General features: G+C 40.7%; 2 protein-coding genes across 2 annotated transcripts; both read left to right on the forward strand.

Annotated features, from left to right (window-relative positions):
* The first annotated feature begins 39 nt into the window (after nucleotides 1-39).
* LOC113566313 lies at nucleotides 40-2,705 on the forward strand. The gene is made up of 3 exons (XM_026991412.1): nucleotides 40-2,519; nucleotides 2,579-2,581; nucleotides 2,647-2,705. The coding sequence occupies exons 1-3, from the start codon at nucleotides 638-640 to the stop codon at nucleotides 2,703-2,705; spliced, it is 1,944 nt and encodes a 647-aa protein (XP_026847213.1). The 5' UTR covers nucleotides 40-637.
* Nucleotides 2,706-4,021: 1,316 nt separating this feature from the next.
* Nucleotides 4,022-11,199, forward strand: LOC113566295 (protein no-on-transient A). Its single transcript, XM_026991286.1, has 5 exons — nucleotides 4,022-4,387; nucleotides 7,006-8,296; nucleotides 9,408-9,713; nucleotides 9,784-9,845; nucleotides 10,590-11,199. The coding sequence occupies exons 1-5, from the start codon at nucleotides 4,064-4,066 to the stop codon at nucleotides 10,695-10,697; spliced, it is 2,091 nt and encodes a 696-aa protein (XP_026847087.1). The 5' UTR covers nucleotides 4,022-4,063; the 3' UTR covers nucleotides 10,698-11,199.
* Nucleotides 11,200-17,751: the final 6,552 nt, after the last annotated feature.

Genomic DNA, 17,751 nt, shown 5'->3' on the forward strand with positions numbered 1-17,751 from the left:
TGAAGAGAAAAGTACGGAACCCGATCCTTCAATGGATTCATTCGCATCTTCTGAAAGTTCAGTTCTTCCATTCACTTCGATCGAACCACCAGAAGATGGCCAAACAGGGATATCACATCTTGTTTCAGTGGACTCGACAGAAAGAGGAATTCTTACATCCGATTTAATTGATACACTCAGTACTCCTGAAGAAAAACGTACGGAACCGGATGCTTCGGTAGACTCTCCCCCATCTCCTACAATTTCAGTGCTTCCATTCACCACGATCGAACCACCAGGAGGTGGCCAAGCAGAAGTATCACCCCAAATCTCAGTGGACTCTACAGAAAGAGGTGTTCCTACTTCCGATTTCATTAATTTACCCACTACTTCTGAAGAAAAACATTCGGAGCCGGATCCTTCATTAGATTCATTCGCATCTCCTGAAAGTTCTGTTTTTCCATTCACTTCGATCGAACCACCAGAAGTTGGCCAAACAGGGATATCACATCTCGTATCAGTGGACTCGACAGAAGTAGGAATTCATACGTCTGATTTAATTAGTTTACTCAGTACTTCTGAAGAAAAAAGTACGGATCCGGATCATTCAGTATATTCATTCGCATCTCCTGAAAGTTCAGTTCTTCCATTCACTTCGATGGAACCACCAGAAGTTGGTCAAACAGGGATATCACATCTCGTATCAGTGGACTCGACAGAAGTAGGAATTCGTACGTCTGATTTAATTAGTTTACTCAGTACTTCTGAAGAGAAAAGTACGGAACCCGATCCTTCAGTAGATTCATTCGCATCTCCTGAAAGTTCAGTTCTTCCATTCACTTCGATCGAACCACCAGAAGTTGGCCAAACAGGGATATCACATCTTGTTTCAGTGGACTCGACAGAAGTAGGAATTCATACGTCTGATTTAATTAGTTTACTCAGTACTTCTGAAGAGAAAAGTACGGATCCGGATCATTCAGTAGATTCATTCGCATCTCCTGAAAGTTCAGTTCTTCTATTCACTTCGATCGAACCACCAGAAGATGGGCAAACAGGGATATCACATCTCGTATCAATGGACTCGACAGAAGTAGGAATTCGTACGTCTGATTTAATTAGTTTACTCAGTACTTCTGAAGAGAAAAGTACGGAACCCGATCCTTCAGTAGATTCATTCGCATCTCCTGAAAGTTCAGTTCTTCCATTCACTTCGATCGAACCACCAGAAGATGGGCAAACAGGGATATCACATCTCGTATCAGTGGACTCGACAGAAATAGGAACTCGTACGTCTGATTTAATTAGTTTACTCAGTACTTCTGAAGAGAAAAGGACGGATCCGGATCATTCAGTAGATTCATTCGCATCTCCTGAAAGTTCAGTTCTTCCATTCACTTCGATTGAACCACCAGAAGAGGGCCAAACAGGGATATCACATCTTGTTTCAGTGGACTCGACAGAAGTAGGAATTCATACGTCTGATTTGATTAGTTTACTCAGTACTTCTGAAGAGAAAAGTACGGAACCCGATCCATCAGCATATACATTCGCATCTCCTGAAAGTTCAGTTCTTCCATTCACTTCGATCGAACCACCAGAAGAGGGCCAAACAGGGGTATCACAGCTTGTTTCAGTGGACTCGACAGAAGTAGGAATTCATACGTCTGATTTAATTAGTTTACTCAGTACTTCTGAAGAGAAAAGTACGGATCCGGATCATTCAGTAGATTCATTCGCATCTCCTGAAAGTTCAGTTCTTCCATTCACTTCGATTGAACCACCAGAAGAGGGCCAAACAGGGATATCACATCTTGTTTCAGTGGACTCGACAGAAGTAGGAATTCATACGTCTGATTTGATTAGTTTACTCAGTACTTCTGAAGAGAAAAGTACGGAACCCGATCCATCAGCATATACATTCGCATCTCCTGAAAGTTCAGTTCTTCCATTCACTTCGATCGAACCACCAGAAGAGGGCCAAACAGGGGTATCACAGCTTGTTTCAGTGGACTCGACAGAAGTAGGAATTCATACGTCTGATTTAATTAGTTTACTCAGTACTTCTGAAGAAAAAAGTACGGATCCGGATCATTCATTAGATTCATTCGCATCTCCTGAAAGTTCTGTTCTTCCATTCACTTCGATCGAACCAACAGAAGATGGCCAAATTGGTACCTCCGATTTAAGCGATATACTCAGTACTGCGAAAGAGAGAACTTTGGAACCGGATCCTTCTGGCCAACCTGGGGGATCACTACCAGTGAGTGGCCAGACCTGGGGGCCCGATATGATATCCGAAGACGTATCGCCAGAATTGGCAAGTACTTCGAAAGAAGGAAGTTTGGAACCGGATCCTTCTGGCCAACCTGGGGGATCACTACCAGTGAGTGGTCAGACCGGGCGGCCCGATATGAAAACTGATGAAGTATCGCCGGAATTGGCAAGTACCATCCCAACCCAGAAAACTTATGGAACAAAAAGCAGATATAAAGTTAGACCACCACTAAGGATATGTTATGATGTGAAATATAAACATAGTACGTAGCTTAATGAAATTCTTGAAAATATTTTAATTTTGAATTCATTTTCTTTTCAGAACGTACGTACATAAACAGATACTGCTTCTCGTCTTGTTCTTGTATTTTCTGTTCTGTATAATTTCAGCGCAATGTCAAAAAAAAAACAGAAGGTTCATGGTTCACAAACGTTGCAGTATCTTGTAAAATTTTAGGTTATAGTTGCGACTATATTCTGACTTGATTCGCAATTTAAATTAGTGATATTTTTGTTAAAATTAAATGATAAGTTTAAGGCAAGTCATTAACTCCATTATCAAAATACATTTTTGTCGCACAAATATGTTGGCTGTTTGTCTATGAAATACAGTACAAAATACAAATACTGGTGGAAATACACCCCCTTTCGCCCCGCAAAGGACGAAAATCTGTGGCAACAATATTGAAGATACAAGAAAATTAAAAACGCACAATCATAGAAAATTACCATATCTATCAGATTGCCGAACCTGGATCGGATCGGATTATTATTATAGCCAAAATTAAGAATTCTGTCGCTACACAGCGCCCGACGACACGCTCAGACTGATTTTCTGTCTCTCTCGCACGCACTCTTTGTCGTATCGTGCAATGTTAGCGCCGTCTGGTGGAGGAGAGCCATACTGACTAAGTATCGGGTATAAATGTAGAGTTGCGGTAGCCGCAGCAACTCACAATGTTCCCCCTCGTTATAACATATGTAGGTACATATGTATGTAAGCGCGGAGTTCGGTTTTCTTATCGCGCACAAATATCGATGCATGCACGGAGAATCAAAATTGGCGGGTATATCTAAATATGTCTAATAACTGTATGACTTAGCTTACTGACTATCTGCAAAAACAAAACCAACCTTATAGGGAAAAACATCCAGTGAGGGCTGAATATGAATCTAGTTGGCCTTTCAGTTGAGACGGAAGCAGCGTTGCGGCTTTTTTCACATCTTTTTGTAAACCCTATTTTTTCAATAGTCCAATCAAAATCAGTACTTAAAATATGCCAATCTTGTAGAAAATTGATTCATCAATGGGATAAAATTATGTGGGCATTGCTAAGAGATTTAATTGGTCAGCATTATTCAATGGAATATCTAAATTGAGCAATATGAACGAATTTCCCTTTTCGTTTGTTTTGATTAACCTATTTCGCTACTTGTTTTTTGTTTGACTTATTTCGCTAAAACCTTTTTTTAAGCAAAAACCAATAAAAGCAAGTGTCAAGTTGAGAATAGTTTAATAATTCGGATAAAATTATGTGGGCACTGCTAAATATTCTATTTAGCTGGTAATATTCCACAGAATATCAAAAACGAGGAATACGTACAACAGAACTTGACTTCGTCAGTATATTTACGGTATATTTTTAAAACGAGACGGTATGTTCAGGTATATTTCTGGGTGTCCATAAGTCCGCGGTCACACTGGCTCCGACGGCCATTAAAAAATTATTTTTTTTCATCGCAAGTTTTTCTGTATTCTGTGCAATTTTATATTTTGTTTTTCTCGCGTCGCTACAAGTATTCTAAAATGGAAACTATCATTTTGGATGGGCCCAGTGCTACACCTTTGCCGCAACGCCAGCAGAGGGGCAACAATCCGGCCAATAAAGTTATTGGCAAGCACACTGCACCGAAACAAAATGATGGCCCCGATGGCAGTCCAGCTGAAAAGAAGCCACGGTTTGGTGGCTCCAACAACCAGAATGGCGGTCCTGCCGGTGGTGGTGCCGCTGGTGGTGGCCAGAATCAAAATAAGAATTTCGGAAACAAGGGTGGATTCGGCGGCAATCGCAATCGCAATCGTGGAGGAAACCAAAATAGACAAAATTTTCAGGGTCCAAATAACGCAAATGTAAGTGAAAAACTGATCGAAAGATCCCCTATCCTTTCACATATCGTCTCTTGTATGTTCACCACACATAAAAGGGGCTTACATGCGTCTGAAAGAACAACAAACAAATGTACCGGTTCATTCTGTGCACTTTTTAGATTTGATTCTATATACACACATTCATAACATATGTACACGCCCGTACAAAACAAATTACAATGCATTGCTTATATGTCACACTTGCATGTGTACATACATAATTTAACATTTTGGCAGTTGGCGTTTGGGGAGCGGAGCTGCAAAAATAGCCCTTTGTAAAAATACCGCGTATAAATATATACTGCAACGTGTGCATGTATGCATTATAGCATTTTTGGGAATTAGCTACAAAACATACAGTACACTTTTATGTACAATCAAATTTACATAAATTATTATACACATTTTTCAATTGTTAAAACAGATGCGATACCTGGTAGTATCCATAAAAGAATGGTGTTATTTCCTAACAATCAAAAGTTCATTGAACATTGAACTTTTTTCACTTATGCACGTACGTATCTAACATGCATATGTACATATGTATGTATGTGTGTACACATGCCTGTACATATGCCGGCCTTCTGAAAATGTGTGCAGGAAGGAGAACACTCTTGGAACTTTTGTGGGTTACTTCGAAGCGATACTCTGATATTTTTGTCCCATGTTCATCTATTTGGAATGCAGATCACGGCTTAGGGCTCGCGCACACTGTAGCTGAAAGCGGAGCTGATAGCTTATTTTTCAGCTCTAAAAAAACAAACACACTGCACCGGTGCAAGTGCGCACATTGCAGACTGAGCTGAGCTGAAAGCTGAAAAAGCTCGCTGAAATCAGCTCAGCTTAGTTTGATCGATCAAGCATGTTTGTTTTTTCAGCAAGCTGATTGCTGATTTTGTTCAAGTGTATTGGTTCATAAGTGATCGAAAATGGGCTGCAAAACATTTTTAAGCGAAATTACGGTTAACCCAGCGCTGGGGTAAGCGGGACTATTAAAAATATTTGAACAATAGTTTTATTTCTATAATTTCTGGAAGGCGATAAATTGGGCAAAAAAGTTTTATTATTTACCATTACCAATGTAATGTAAAAATGTAATAATAATTCGTAAAATAAAAGTAATACGAATAAAAACTCAACGGAAATATGGTTAAAATACACGTAATTTAAAAATAAAACCAAGAGAACTTCCGTCTGGCTACTGTACGTGCTGTGAAGTAATAATTCATTAACAATATAATAATAATAATTATAATGATATCTATTGATGCCACTTAAGTAGATGGGCAAAGGGAGGCAGGGGCTTTCAGCTTTCAGCAATCAGATCAGCCGACAATGTACGCACCTGCAAGCTGATTCTGCCTGAGAAAAGCTCTCAGATCAGCTGAGCTTTCAGCTTTGATTTCAGCTCCGCTTTCAGCTCCGCTTTCAGCTACAGTGTGCGCGAGCCCTTAGAGTGGCTTTCGATCGCTGAAATTGTTGTTATCGGAGGGGGTGAAGTTTCGCAGACTTAACCACTGGCATAACGGAACTGCTGAAGCCTGACACCATGTGTCCCCGGTGTCATTCACATATGTACATTGTGTTTATTTATTATTACGAGTTTTTGTGAGATCAAGTCGGGCAATGCAACACCGATGCGAATGCTGCTGCTGGCAGGCTAGCTAACGGCATTCTGTCGAATGTTTTGCTGAAACTCGGGGGTGGGGTGAACGCACGTTGATTTCGGCTTGCCGAAAGTTGTATACCCTTTGCGGAACCCAATAGCTGTATGATATTAGACTTTGCTAAATATGCTGCTAAAAGAGAGAGAGAGATAGACAAAATGCATAATTAGTGTTCGTAGCCGTCTCTAAACCCGTCTCCCGGCTATCAGTCGACGAAATTACTTTTACCAACACACACTGCCAGCTAGCCAGCAAAATTGGTTCTGAAAGTTGCAACAATCGATCATCTTTCCAGCTCAACTGGAAAGCCAACTGGACGTATATCTCTCGCTCTCACTTCGTGCTTTTACCAGTTCTTGCTGTAGCAAAGTCTAAAGTCATGCATCATCAAAATATGTTTATCTTGGAAATATTTGATGTAAATCGAGCGATCGTTGCCATGTAAACGATAACGGCACCCGTATCGAATGTAATGTAATCATTTACAGTTTTCCTTTGAAAACCTTTAAAACATGCTATTTTCTTGGACAAATTGAATTACTCGAATGATGTGCCGTAAATATGGTAAATTTTTGCAAAATGTGTGCTACTCCTTTTTGAAAGGGTGTAAAAAATAATTATTTTTGGATGGGTTTAAACGCCATTTCGTTTTTAGGGATGGGTTCTTATGGTGGTGGCGAGGGGTACTCAGGCATAATAATTTAGTATAATATTCTATTCCCCATACACATACATAGTACTAGTATATGCACATCCATGAATGGGCTCCATTTCTGCAGTGCCAGTGCCAGTTCCAGTTCCCCTCCAGAGAGGGGCCTAGACACACTGCACTGCACTGCGGATTGGATGGCCCAGACATATCCGTGCAGTGCATATCTTCCACATCCAATTCATCATTCTTCTTATACTGATATATATATAATACAAATATAGCAAAAGTCTACCACTAATGAAGCAGTGAAGCCGGACGCCGGAAATGTCGCTGAGAAAGTTAATGAATCTGTGGCTGTAATTCAGCAGCCAGCTCCCAATGCAAACCAAGGTCCAGGGCAGGGTCAAGGACAAGGGCAAGGTGGTTTCCGCGGTGGTCCGCGCGGCGGCGGAGGAGGAGGCGTTGGCAATAACCAAGGAGGTGGCGGCGGCGGCAATCATCCGGGAGGTGGCGGTGGCGGCAATCATCCAGGAGGCGGTAACAATCATCTAGGAGGCGGTGGCCATCATCCAGGAGGCGGTGGCAATCACCAGGGAGGCGGCGGCGGTGGCCAGCAACAGCAGCGTGATCGCGGTAATCGCGGTGGCGGCGGTCAACGATCGGGCGGTGGCCAAGGCGGACCCAACATGAGCATGATGGGCGGCGGTGGTGGCGGTCCCCGCGGAGGCGGTGGCGGCGGCGGCGGTGATGATTTCTTTATTGGCCAACGTCTGCGGGCTATAGCTGGACCCACACTGGAGCTGCCACCCGTAGAGGTGCCCGAGGAGACGAAATTCTCTGGACGCAATCGCCTGTATGTGGGCAATCTTACCGGCGACATCACCGACAACGAGCTGCGCGAAATGTTCAAACCATTCGGGGAGATTGGCGAAATCTTCTCCAACATTGAGAAGAACTTTACATTCCTTAAGGTCGATTATCATGTGAATGCCGAGAAAGCCAAGCGCGCCCTGGACGGTTCACTGCGCAAGGGACGCCAGCTACGCGTCCGTTTCGCGCCCAATGCAACCATCTTGCGCGTGAGCAATCTCACACCGTTCGTGTCCAACGAGTTGCTGTACAAATCTTTCGAGATATTCGGTCCCCTCGAACGGGCCAGCATAACTGTTGACGATCGCGGCAAGCATACGGGCGAGGGTATCGTCGAGTTTGCCAAGAAGTCGTCAGCCAGCGCCTGTCTGCGTTTGTGCAATGAGAAGTGCTTCTTTTTGACGGCCTCACTGCGGCCCTGCCTGGTGGAGCCCATGGAGGTGAATGACGACAACGATGGTCTGCCCGAGAAGGCCCTCAACAAGAAGCTGCAGGACTTCAATCAGGAGCGTAGCGTTGGGCCACGCTTTGCCGATCTCAATTCGTTTGAGCACGAGTACGGCTCCCGTTGGAAGCAGCTGCACGATCTGTACAAGAGCAAGCAGGACGCCCTTAAGCGCGAGCTCAAAATGGAAGAAGACAAGCTAGAAGCTCAGATGGAGTACGCTCGGTATGAGCAAGAGACTGAGCTCCTGCGTCAAGGTCAGTATTTTTACGGTCGGGAGGGGGCGGATTAACACCAAAAATCTTCCCACAAATACGTTGATCTTGTCCCCCATATTCTCCAATATCATTCTATTGTATATCATGGCCTCAATTTTTCGTCTGCCCCGTGCGTGGCGTGGATGCCTCGCATTAGCAGCAAATCTAACAAATCTTTTTGTCATCCAATCTGCCTGTTTCTCTCTCACTTTTGATTGTCTAACAAAAAAGTATTTTGTTTCTATTTGGACTATAACGATACTTTGGTTTAACTTCTCTAAATATAGGAGGACTATGATGGGGAGGGAGTGTATTACAGAACATACATATCAATTCTCTATCCAGGGGTCTGGGAAATAGCATTTAGAATTTTCTAACATTATTTAACAGTACAGTTCCATTACCAACACATTCCATATTGGCACACTGATGTTGATTCCACTGTTCCGCTCTGCCACTGTTATCGAAATATGGCGTTAACGCAGTAACGCAGAATGATCGCGTTTACGCGTTTACAAAACAGCGGAGATGCCAAATATATGGAAAGCAAACTAATTTTAGAAATCAACCAAATTTATTGGTTGAAATTGTATTCTCAATGTTTTATTTGATAGCGGAATTCCTTTAAATTTTTTGCCATTTTCAAAAACCATATATCCAGCAGTGCCGCCTGTATGGTCATACGATTGGTTAAAATTAGTTTCAAGGAATTTTGTAACTGTTTTTAACACCTCAATATTTTGTTTGTTGATTTTTCTAGAGGTGAAAAGGGCAAAAATATTCTGAAAATCGTTTAGAGAAAATCAACGTCATTAATTCAGGGGTATTTTCGATAGGAAGGATTGATAGCTGCTGAAATTTTGAATTTATCTAAGATCTAAGCAAATGTTTCTTCTATTGTGGGGTGGGCCATCCATTACAAAAAAAAAAAAGAGAGGCTGTTATGGCTTGTGGGAAGATGCTCCGAAAGATATTGTGTTGTCGTCCTTTGAGGTTTCATTCTGATAAAAACTAAAGAGTTATACTTCGTTAGGAGGCAATGATCGTGGCAGATCATGGCCGTTATGTTTATATACTTTTGTCCTAATAGTTGTGCGTATATTTCCTTTAGAGCTGAGAAAGCGAGAAGTGGACAACGAACGGAAGAAGATGGAGTGGGAAATGCGCGAGAAGCAGGCCGAGGATATGCGCAAGCGCGATGAGGATACTATGCGTCGCCATCAGAGCGAAATGCAGACACGCATGGTGCGTCAGGAGGAGGATATGCGTCGTCGCCAGCAGGAGAACACGTTGTTCATACAGGCACAGCAGCTAAACTCGCTGCTCGATCAGCAGGAGGGCTGCGGCGGTGGCGGTGGAAACAACTCTAGCTTTGACAATTTCGGAGGCAGCAGTTCTCCCTTTGAAGTTTTTAGAGGTAAACACAGAAAAGGAAATACAATGATTGGTTAAATTTGAATTTGCTATAACATTTCCGTTCTGTTTAGGCAACAATAACAATTCAACCATGACTGGAAATAACTCTGGTCCCGGCGGACCCAACAAACAGGTATGTACAGGGCTCTCTCAACCACCAGAGGCTTATCTCAGCCCGGCCAAATGGCCTATGGCAAAGATTTTGTTCTTGCCCAACGCTTTTCTCTGAAACAACCAGCGGGGGTCATATGGTTTATTCAGATTTAGCACAGTGGCAGGAACATCGTACTTTATTCTTGGGCAGAATATTTCGAAATGTCTGGGGTATGCCATGAGTGTAGTAAACTCTCGAGAAACTTCTGCGTTGGGCGTAAGAAACGAACTAGATTTTCATATTAATTTCATTTTAAAATATCTGGCGGCTAAGTCTTAAGTATTTGCTGCGTAAACATGTGTATGTACAATGTACACACATCCCCTGGGATACTATATTAATGGGAGCAAAGAAATTTCGGCCTTATTGCTCTGGGACACTTGTGGGGGGGGTGTGTGGAATCCATGTATGGACATGGACATTGGTTTGCTCACGTTTGAGCACACATTTTTTGTTCGTTTTATTTCTAAAGAATTTTCATTTCTATTTCGTATATGTTTTCATTTTGTATAGAAAATAATGCCTATTGTACTCATTTTGTACTTTACTGGGAGGTAGAATTTTCTTGACCTTCAATGAAAATTGAATAATTGATCGTTGATCATATGGCTCGGTGGGTCGCCGGATCATAAAGGGGCAAGGGGTAGAGGCTTTTGGGGACTGGGCTTATATGTGGCTAAAGTAACAACTCAATTGAACAATTATATTTCCTTGCTCGAATAGGACTCCTTCGCATTTGAATTTGGGGTTAACAATATGAACCAAGGCGGCAATCAGCGCGGAAATAATGGCGGAGGAAATAATGTCCCATGGGGACGTCGTCGTTTTTAAGACAAAAACACAACTGGATTAATCATATATATGCACACACACAAACACACACATAAACATAAAATGCGGATGATATAGTTAAACACTTAGTCTTGACATTTTCCCTCCTGTCGCGAGTGAAATATTCGAAACATTAAAACATTAATTTTGTCTGTTGACAGAAAAAAAAAAATAAGCCAGCGTCTTTTATCTTTAGTAAACTGAAATGCTTAGATTTAATACTGTCACACGATCCCCAACAAAAAATAATAAAATAATCAAAACGTCGATCGATCGGATTGATAACCAAGGAAGCCAAGCGAAACGATGAAGAAACGCATGCAAGAAATGCCCCGCGTGCAGCGTGAGAAAAGGGAGAAACAGATGCATTGAAAGATAATTCCCATCCCATTTTAACCATTATGTACATCTATTTAATCATATGATAATTTTAGAGATATATAGTGACTATATTCTGCAGTATGTCTACCTTTCTTATTTTTTTTTTGTCTATCATTCGATTCAAATATATAAAGATATATAATAATTCGACTATTGAATTTCAAGATGTCTGTCTACCAACTGATATGATAATTCCATACCAAACAAGAAATGTTCAAGCACATGGAATGTGAATGGTGGGTGAGTATACCTGTGTTCTGGGAGTGCTGTGCTGCTGCAGCAAATATTCTTTGTACGAATGCTTCGAGAAAAACGTTCCGACTGGTTTTTCCTCCTAGTATAATCTTAATTAGTATTTTGTATACATATGTATGGACATTTCCACCAAGACCAAATAAAATCACAATTCCATATAAGTCTGTACCGATATTATTCCTGAAATTGATTGAAACTGATTCTAAACCCATCAATTTAACCAGTCAAACGCAAAAGCGAAAAGTGCTCGAAAGAATTCTTCATGGGCAAAAACAAACTACATCTCGTGTACATGACGAGTCATAATTATGTTTCTTACATATCAAACTATCAAAAAAAAAAGTCTAGGAAAATGAGCCACAAAAATTATATACTTTTTAACGCGCCTGATTGGAAATGTCCATATGTATGGCGTATGCCGATTTTTATCTACGGGTTTTTGGGTGCTATTTGCAAGCTTACATAAGACTTCTTAAAAATTTATAAAATATAATTTCATAAAAGGATAAAGGGCTTTGTACAGCTAAATATAGTTTAAAGATCTGTACGACTGACTGCCTTCGGCTATCAATACTTTTGAGAATTTAAAGCTTACTTTTATTTATGGGCTCTTGTATTTGGGGGAACAACTTTTTATTGATGCTTTTTGGGGACTGAACTTATCCTAAAAGAAAGTTCACTCTAAATTCTCTGTAAAAAGCAACTGCTTCAAGATTTATTCTTCGACCAGCGACGCCCAACAGACGCGCATAAGCGAAAAGTGCAAAAGGGAATGGCCGAAAATCCAAAAACAAAATACACCTCGTGTGCATGAGGAGGCACATTTGATGTTTGACTTGAGACTGGGAGACGGAGCCTTTCTGTTCCTTTGAACTACTCGCAAATTCTCAATCAAAATTCTCTGTATAAAAGAAATTGTGGGGTGGGCTGTAAATGTATCTCAGAGATGCCAGATCAGTCAAGAAAAATATTCATATCTACGTAGATGCTTTTTAAAAATGTCTGCCAACGAAATAACGAAATTAATTCAAAGGAAAATGATTGATTGGGTATGCAAATGCCATTGGGAAATCGATGATGACACCAAGGATTGAAAATGGGAAATTCTCTTTGCTGATTTATTCATGAGAAAAAAAAAATGCTCTTCGTGGAGAGGAGGACGTTACGCGTATCCATCGACGGCGAGTGGGAAAAGGTAATGCCCAGCCCTTGTGACAATGTCAATACAATTAACAAAAAACATTCCCAACAGCTAAATGAAAATAATTATTTTTTCCCCCCATTAACGCTTTCTTTTCCAGGTGTTTTTTTGTTTTTGTTTTTTAGTGAAGAACTTGAAGAATTGCAAAGCAAACAATTTTGCATGCAAAAAATGTGCTTAAGAACGGTACACATTTTCACACCACATTTTATGGTTTCTAATTGATCCTGTACGCTTGTTACTATTACGATAATTATTTTGAAAGTCGGGCCAAAAAGTGGAATGAGTAGCAAAACGATGTAAAGGAGGTTGTCTTCAAGAACTGAACTAGCTGAAAATGATTTTTAAAAAAAGTCTATCGGTTGGAATATAAGGGGTTATCTCTTCAGCGTCCGTCTTACCATCAGCAGTGGTCGGAACGGCCCTATCTGGTGAGGCAAGCAGGCTGCGTGCCTCAACAAAACGGAAGAAATGTTATTGCATTGGTGACACGACCACTAAATCTATTATCTACTTTGAAGATCTGCAAAGTTTTTGTTCAACAAATAAACTATCTGTATATCAACGTATATCACTCCCACACTCACTATCTGGCATAATTGTTAAGTGTTATTTTCGATTAACTTGTATTGATTATAAATTGAATCTAGTAATGGTTGAAGCCACTCCAGAATCCCAAGAAATCCCTGCTTAACTGTTTTGATTGTATGCTGAATGCATATGGAATCAACGAATCCAATTGACGGCTTCTTTTGGGCTTCTTCAATTGGTTTCGACTCCAAAAATATTTGTATTTGTACCATTGCATGAGTCCCTCGATTCAGAGTCGCATGTTTTGGCAGAAGATCGATCACATTGCCCATTTTGATAGTATTAGAATTTATGTATTTGAATTTTTGCTTAAACTGTGTCTTGGCTCTGGCTCTGATCCAGATCAGATCTGATCATCACGCAATCCCTCCAACAATCTTTCCCCCTAACAATGTTTGGAATCATATGTTTTTGGTTTGAATGAAGTCGAAATTTTTGAAAGGAACGAGAGGCAGTACCCGAAACTAAAGATCATTTTACGGGTACTATATTATATATTATATGAGTATGCTGTGTCTTCGACTTCGGGCGAGAGACTTGGAACAAGGCGGCGTATGGTACGCCTTTGATGGGCTTCGCGAACCACAAGATCTGTATGATATGAACGAACGAACATTCATTTAATGGATGATGCGTGTTTCCCGAATAGAATTGCATATTGGATTTGGGGTACCCTGAGCGCCAGCGCTCCTTCTTAAGAACCGAACCGCAGTCTCTGTTGTCTGTTGGTCAGCAAAATGCTTAATTATATCAGGTAATCTATGTTTATAATGTACTGGCAGCTCTATGCTTTAGAGTGCTGCTTCTTAAAAATTACACCCAATTGTTTCATCGCCCGAATAACGTTTTTCAGTGCCGATATTTTCCGTTATTTTGCGGCCAATCCCATTCCAATGAGCGCTGCCACTTTTGTAGCCTGACATCAAAAGACGCCTTGACTAATCCGCTTTATGTTTGCAGGAGAACCAACGAATTCGACACCATCATCATCCCTATGGGTCCATCCCAGACGTTACCGGACGGCATCATTTACCTTGGGTATTGGATGAAGTGGCGGCCTATCTATTTTGGAATACATTTGATAAACATTTTTACGACAGCTGCAAGATGAAAATGTCAATTGCATCGCCTTGTTTCATTAAAGAACTGATTAGATACTTGACAAAGACAAAAAAACTGTGCGTGTTTGTGTATTTATTTGATAATTGGTAGCATTAAGTACTTTTGTTGGATCCACGTCTAGGGAACGTCCGTGTTCCCATCATCGCTCTCACATGACGCGGCATATTAATGCTGGACACGATACGCACATGGGAATGCTGCCAAAGAGAATGCCCTCGAATAGAAACCAAATAACAACATGCATTGCGTGTGCTCGATCCTTGACTAGCGTTTCGCTGATAAAGGGCATGCCGTAGGTGTAGATATGGATAGGTATGTACTTACAGTCCTGCTCAGTTTAATTTATTTATTGGTAACAATAATACCAGCAACGTACATATATCTATTATTACCATAAAAAGAAGAACCTATAAAATGACTTTCAATCGATTCCGATAGTCACACGCCTGTTTCCATCTCTTTGGAAATCTAACGATTCGACTTGGAAAGACGACTTTGTGCAATTAAGGCCACTGCAAACATGACCACTCTCGAACAGTTTGTCCAATAGAAGAAAGAGTACTATTCCTGAAAAGGTTCCAACAACAATTACCGCACGATGCACTTGGCCACAGCATAGTTCTTCAAACTGGAAAGGTGAGGGGTGAGGGGTGGGTACTAAAATGGTAACTGAAAGTGACAAGCGATCGATGTTCAATTATGCATTCAACGACACATGATATAATATTATAGCATGATATAATTATAAATATTTCTTTGGTTTCTTTGCGCCATAATGGTATCTAGTTTAGTGGGTATCGTATATCGGTATATGAACATTCCAATAAGCCGAATATGGTTTGAGAAAATAACTTCAATTTTATTGCACCCAACGCACAGTCCACATACTCTCTAAAAAGCATCTTGTAAACGATCCATACTAAATTTTGAGTGCATTAAATGAAAGACTTCGTGAACTGATGAACCAGCTTTTCCACTAATATTCATTGAAGTATACATATCCGATTGAAACTAAATGAGAAAGCGGTCCTAGCCTTATATACTGTACGGTATTGTATTGAAAATCGAGAGTGGTGCCAAAATAATTGCTATTCTATCAACGTACTTTTATTTTGATGGTGAGAAACTGTCGTTTGACCACTTTGTCCGTGGTTCGTCTTTTTTTGTGGGTCTATTTGTCAGTTGGCGACCCGTTTGGCAGCATGACCACGAAATAGTTATCTGTGATAAGGCGTTTTTGGCCAATAAATTTATTGGCAATTTGTTCCGTGTAAAAAAAATGTGCAACTGTCATAATAATAAAGAAAACTCTGCAGTGCCCGGAACCCCCACAGCACAGACATACATATACCCGTCACGGTGTTGCCAAGAAAAAGGCTTGGAAAAATAAATAAGAGAAGTGCCAGCAGCTATAAAAGGCAATTAAGGCCGTTGATCCAGATCAAGAATTACCATAATCTGATACTGGGAAAAGCTTTCCAGCTAAGCTTAGCTCAGCTCAGCTCTCTCTCTTGCTTGCTCGCTCTCTCGCTCTTACTCTCTCTCTCTAGCTGTCGCATACACCTACATGAATACAATATACCCTTGAACTCTACGCAGAGTGCCGGGAATAAAAAAACAACATCTGCACAGCTTCCCCCTCCACTCTGATTATGCACATACATACACAAATACATACGTACGTACATACATATATGTTTGCTTAAATTAGTTCAGTGTGGAAAAAGTGATATATGCCAATACATACATACATATGTACATACAGGTACAATATGTACGAGTACTCGTACATACTCATAGTAGACCCGGCACAAAAATATTGCTCTTGGCGTGCTTTGAGCCACTGACCGCACAGGGTAAGCCGGCACCCGTCTGCCGATGCAGTGTATGCAATAAGATATGTAATAAGATATGTGTCTGTCTGCAAACAGCACAACAAGCAGACCAGTGTTGCCCATATAAAATAAACCTCGGTTCAGATCTGACGTAATATGGCGTTAAAACGGGCCTGCATTCGCCAATACACACATACAATCTATGCACATGCATAGATATCCCCGTACATCCGCGGATGCTGTGCTTTTTTGTTTGTTTGCCGTTTGCATCGCTCTCGCTCTCTCTTGCTCATCCACCCACCCACCTTTCGGGGCAGGCGCATGCGCACGCGACCGTGACTGACTGTTGAATATCGCAGTGACTACTGGAGAGTGAATGTTTAAACAACTAGTAGCTGGTCAATGTGTCGCCAGGGTAGGGGTAAGTACTTTTCCAGACTTAGTTAGGCACTTTCCTGCCATTTAGCCATTTAATTAAACTTTGGTCAGCCCAGTAATTACGACTTGGCTTTTAGCTGTTTCACACTAATTTTTTTCTTCCTTACTTTTGTTAATGAAAGATCAACATTTCGTGGAAGCTGTGAAAGGAAGAGCTATAAATAGCAGATTGGCGGAACTTTAGAAACTTTGAGGCTGATGGTGATTAGGCGCATATGTATGTTTTGATAGCCAGAAAAGAAAGGATTTTCAAGCCGAAGTTTAGCATCATTAGAACATATTTATCTTTCCATTGTAATCATTATTTATTTATCGTCAAAAGAACGATCGGTGGAAAGTTGGTACAAGTCTTTGTGTTAATAACTCCATTCGTTTTATATAATCAAAACAAAATCGTATGACGTATGACGAAAGGGTTCTGATTTTCCCTTCTTGCTTCTTCACATTATTTTTAGAGCGAAATTTTTATAATTTCTGTGGTAAAATAAACAGATGTGACCATGACAAAGTTTTGGAAATGGGTACTTAAATGGACAAAGCATTTTGGTGTACTTTTTAAGTCCATTGTTAACTTTGAGAACCAAGTTTATGCACATATGTATGTTTATACATATGTATGGTTTATTCATTCTCATTAAAAGCAAACCATAACCTGTCCTAACTACGAAAGTACGTATGTACATATGTACGTATGCATGTACATATGACGTGAAGCAGAGCTTACCTTCGCGCTTGAAGTTATACATATGTACATGCACACATACATACAAGTATACCATTGGATTTACCAAAAACTAAACACAGTGGAATAATTATTTCGTGTGCATATACGAAAAAATAGCAAATTTAGCTCGCAAACGCTAATCTTCTCTAAAAAACAGAAAAATAACCAAAAAAACCTTGCGCGGTGTTGGAAGCTACCGCTATCTCTTGGCTGAATGTCAGCACACATACAGCTACACAATATACATACATATACGTATGCATAAGTGTAGGTTAGGTATGTATGGACCCCAAGCATACATATGTACAAGGTATATTGATAGGTATCGGTAGGGCACTCCCGACTACGAATAGCCTATTTTGTGAGTCACTCTTAACTCTACTGCTACTTTGCGCAATCCACGAATACATACACATGTAGGTGTCGCACTCATCAAAGCCTGTGAAGCGATCTCCTGGACTGTCTTACCCTCTGCTCAATATACCTTGTTCGTCTGTACAGATTGCA

Source organism: Drosophila persimilis, unplaced genomic scaffold, assembly GCF_003286085.1.
Source record: "Drosophila persimilis strain 14011-0111.01,24,50 unplaced genomic scaffold, DperRS2 tig00000663-arrow-arrow-pilon, whole genome shotgun sequence".
Lineage (NCBI taxonomy): Eukaryota > Metazoa > Arthropoda > Insecta > Diptera > Drosophilidae > Drosophila > Drosophila persimilis.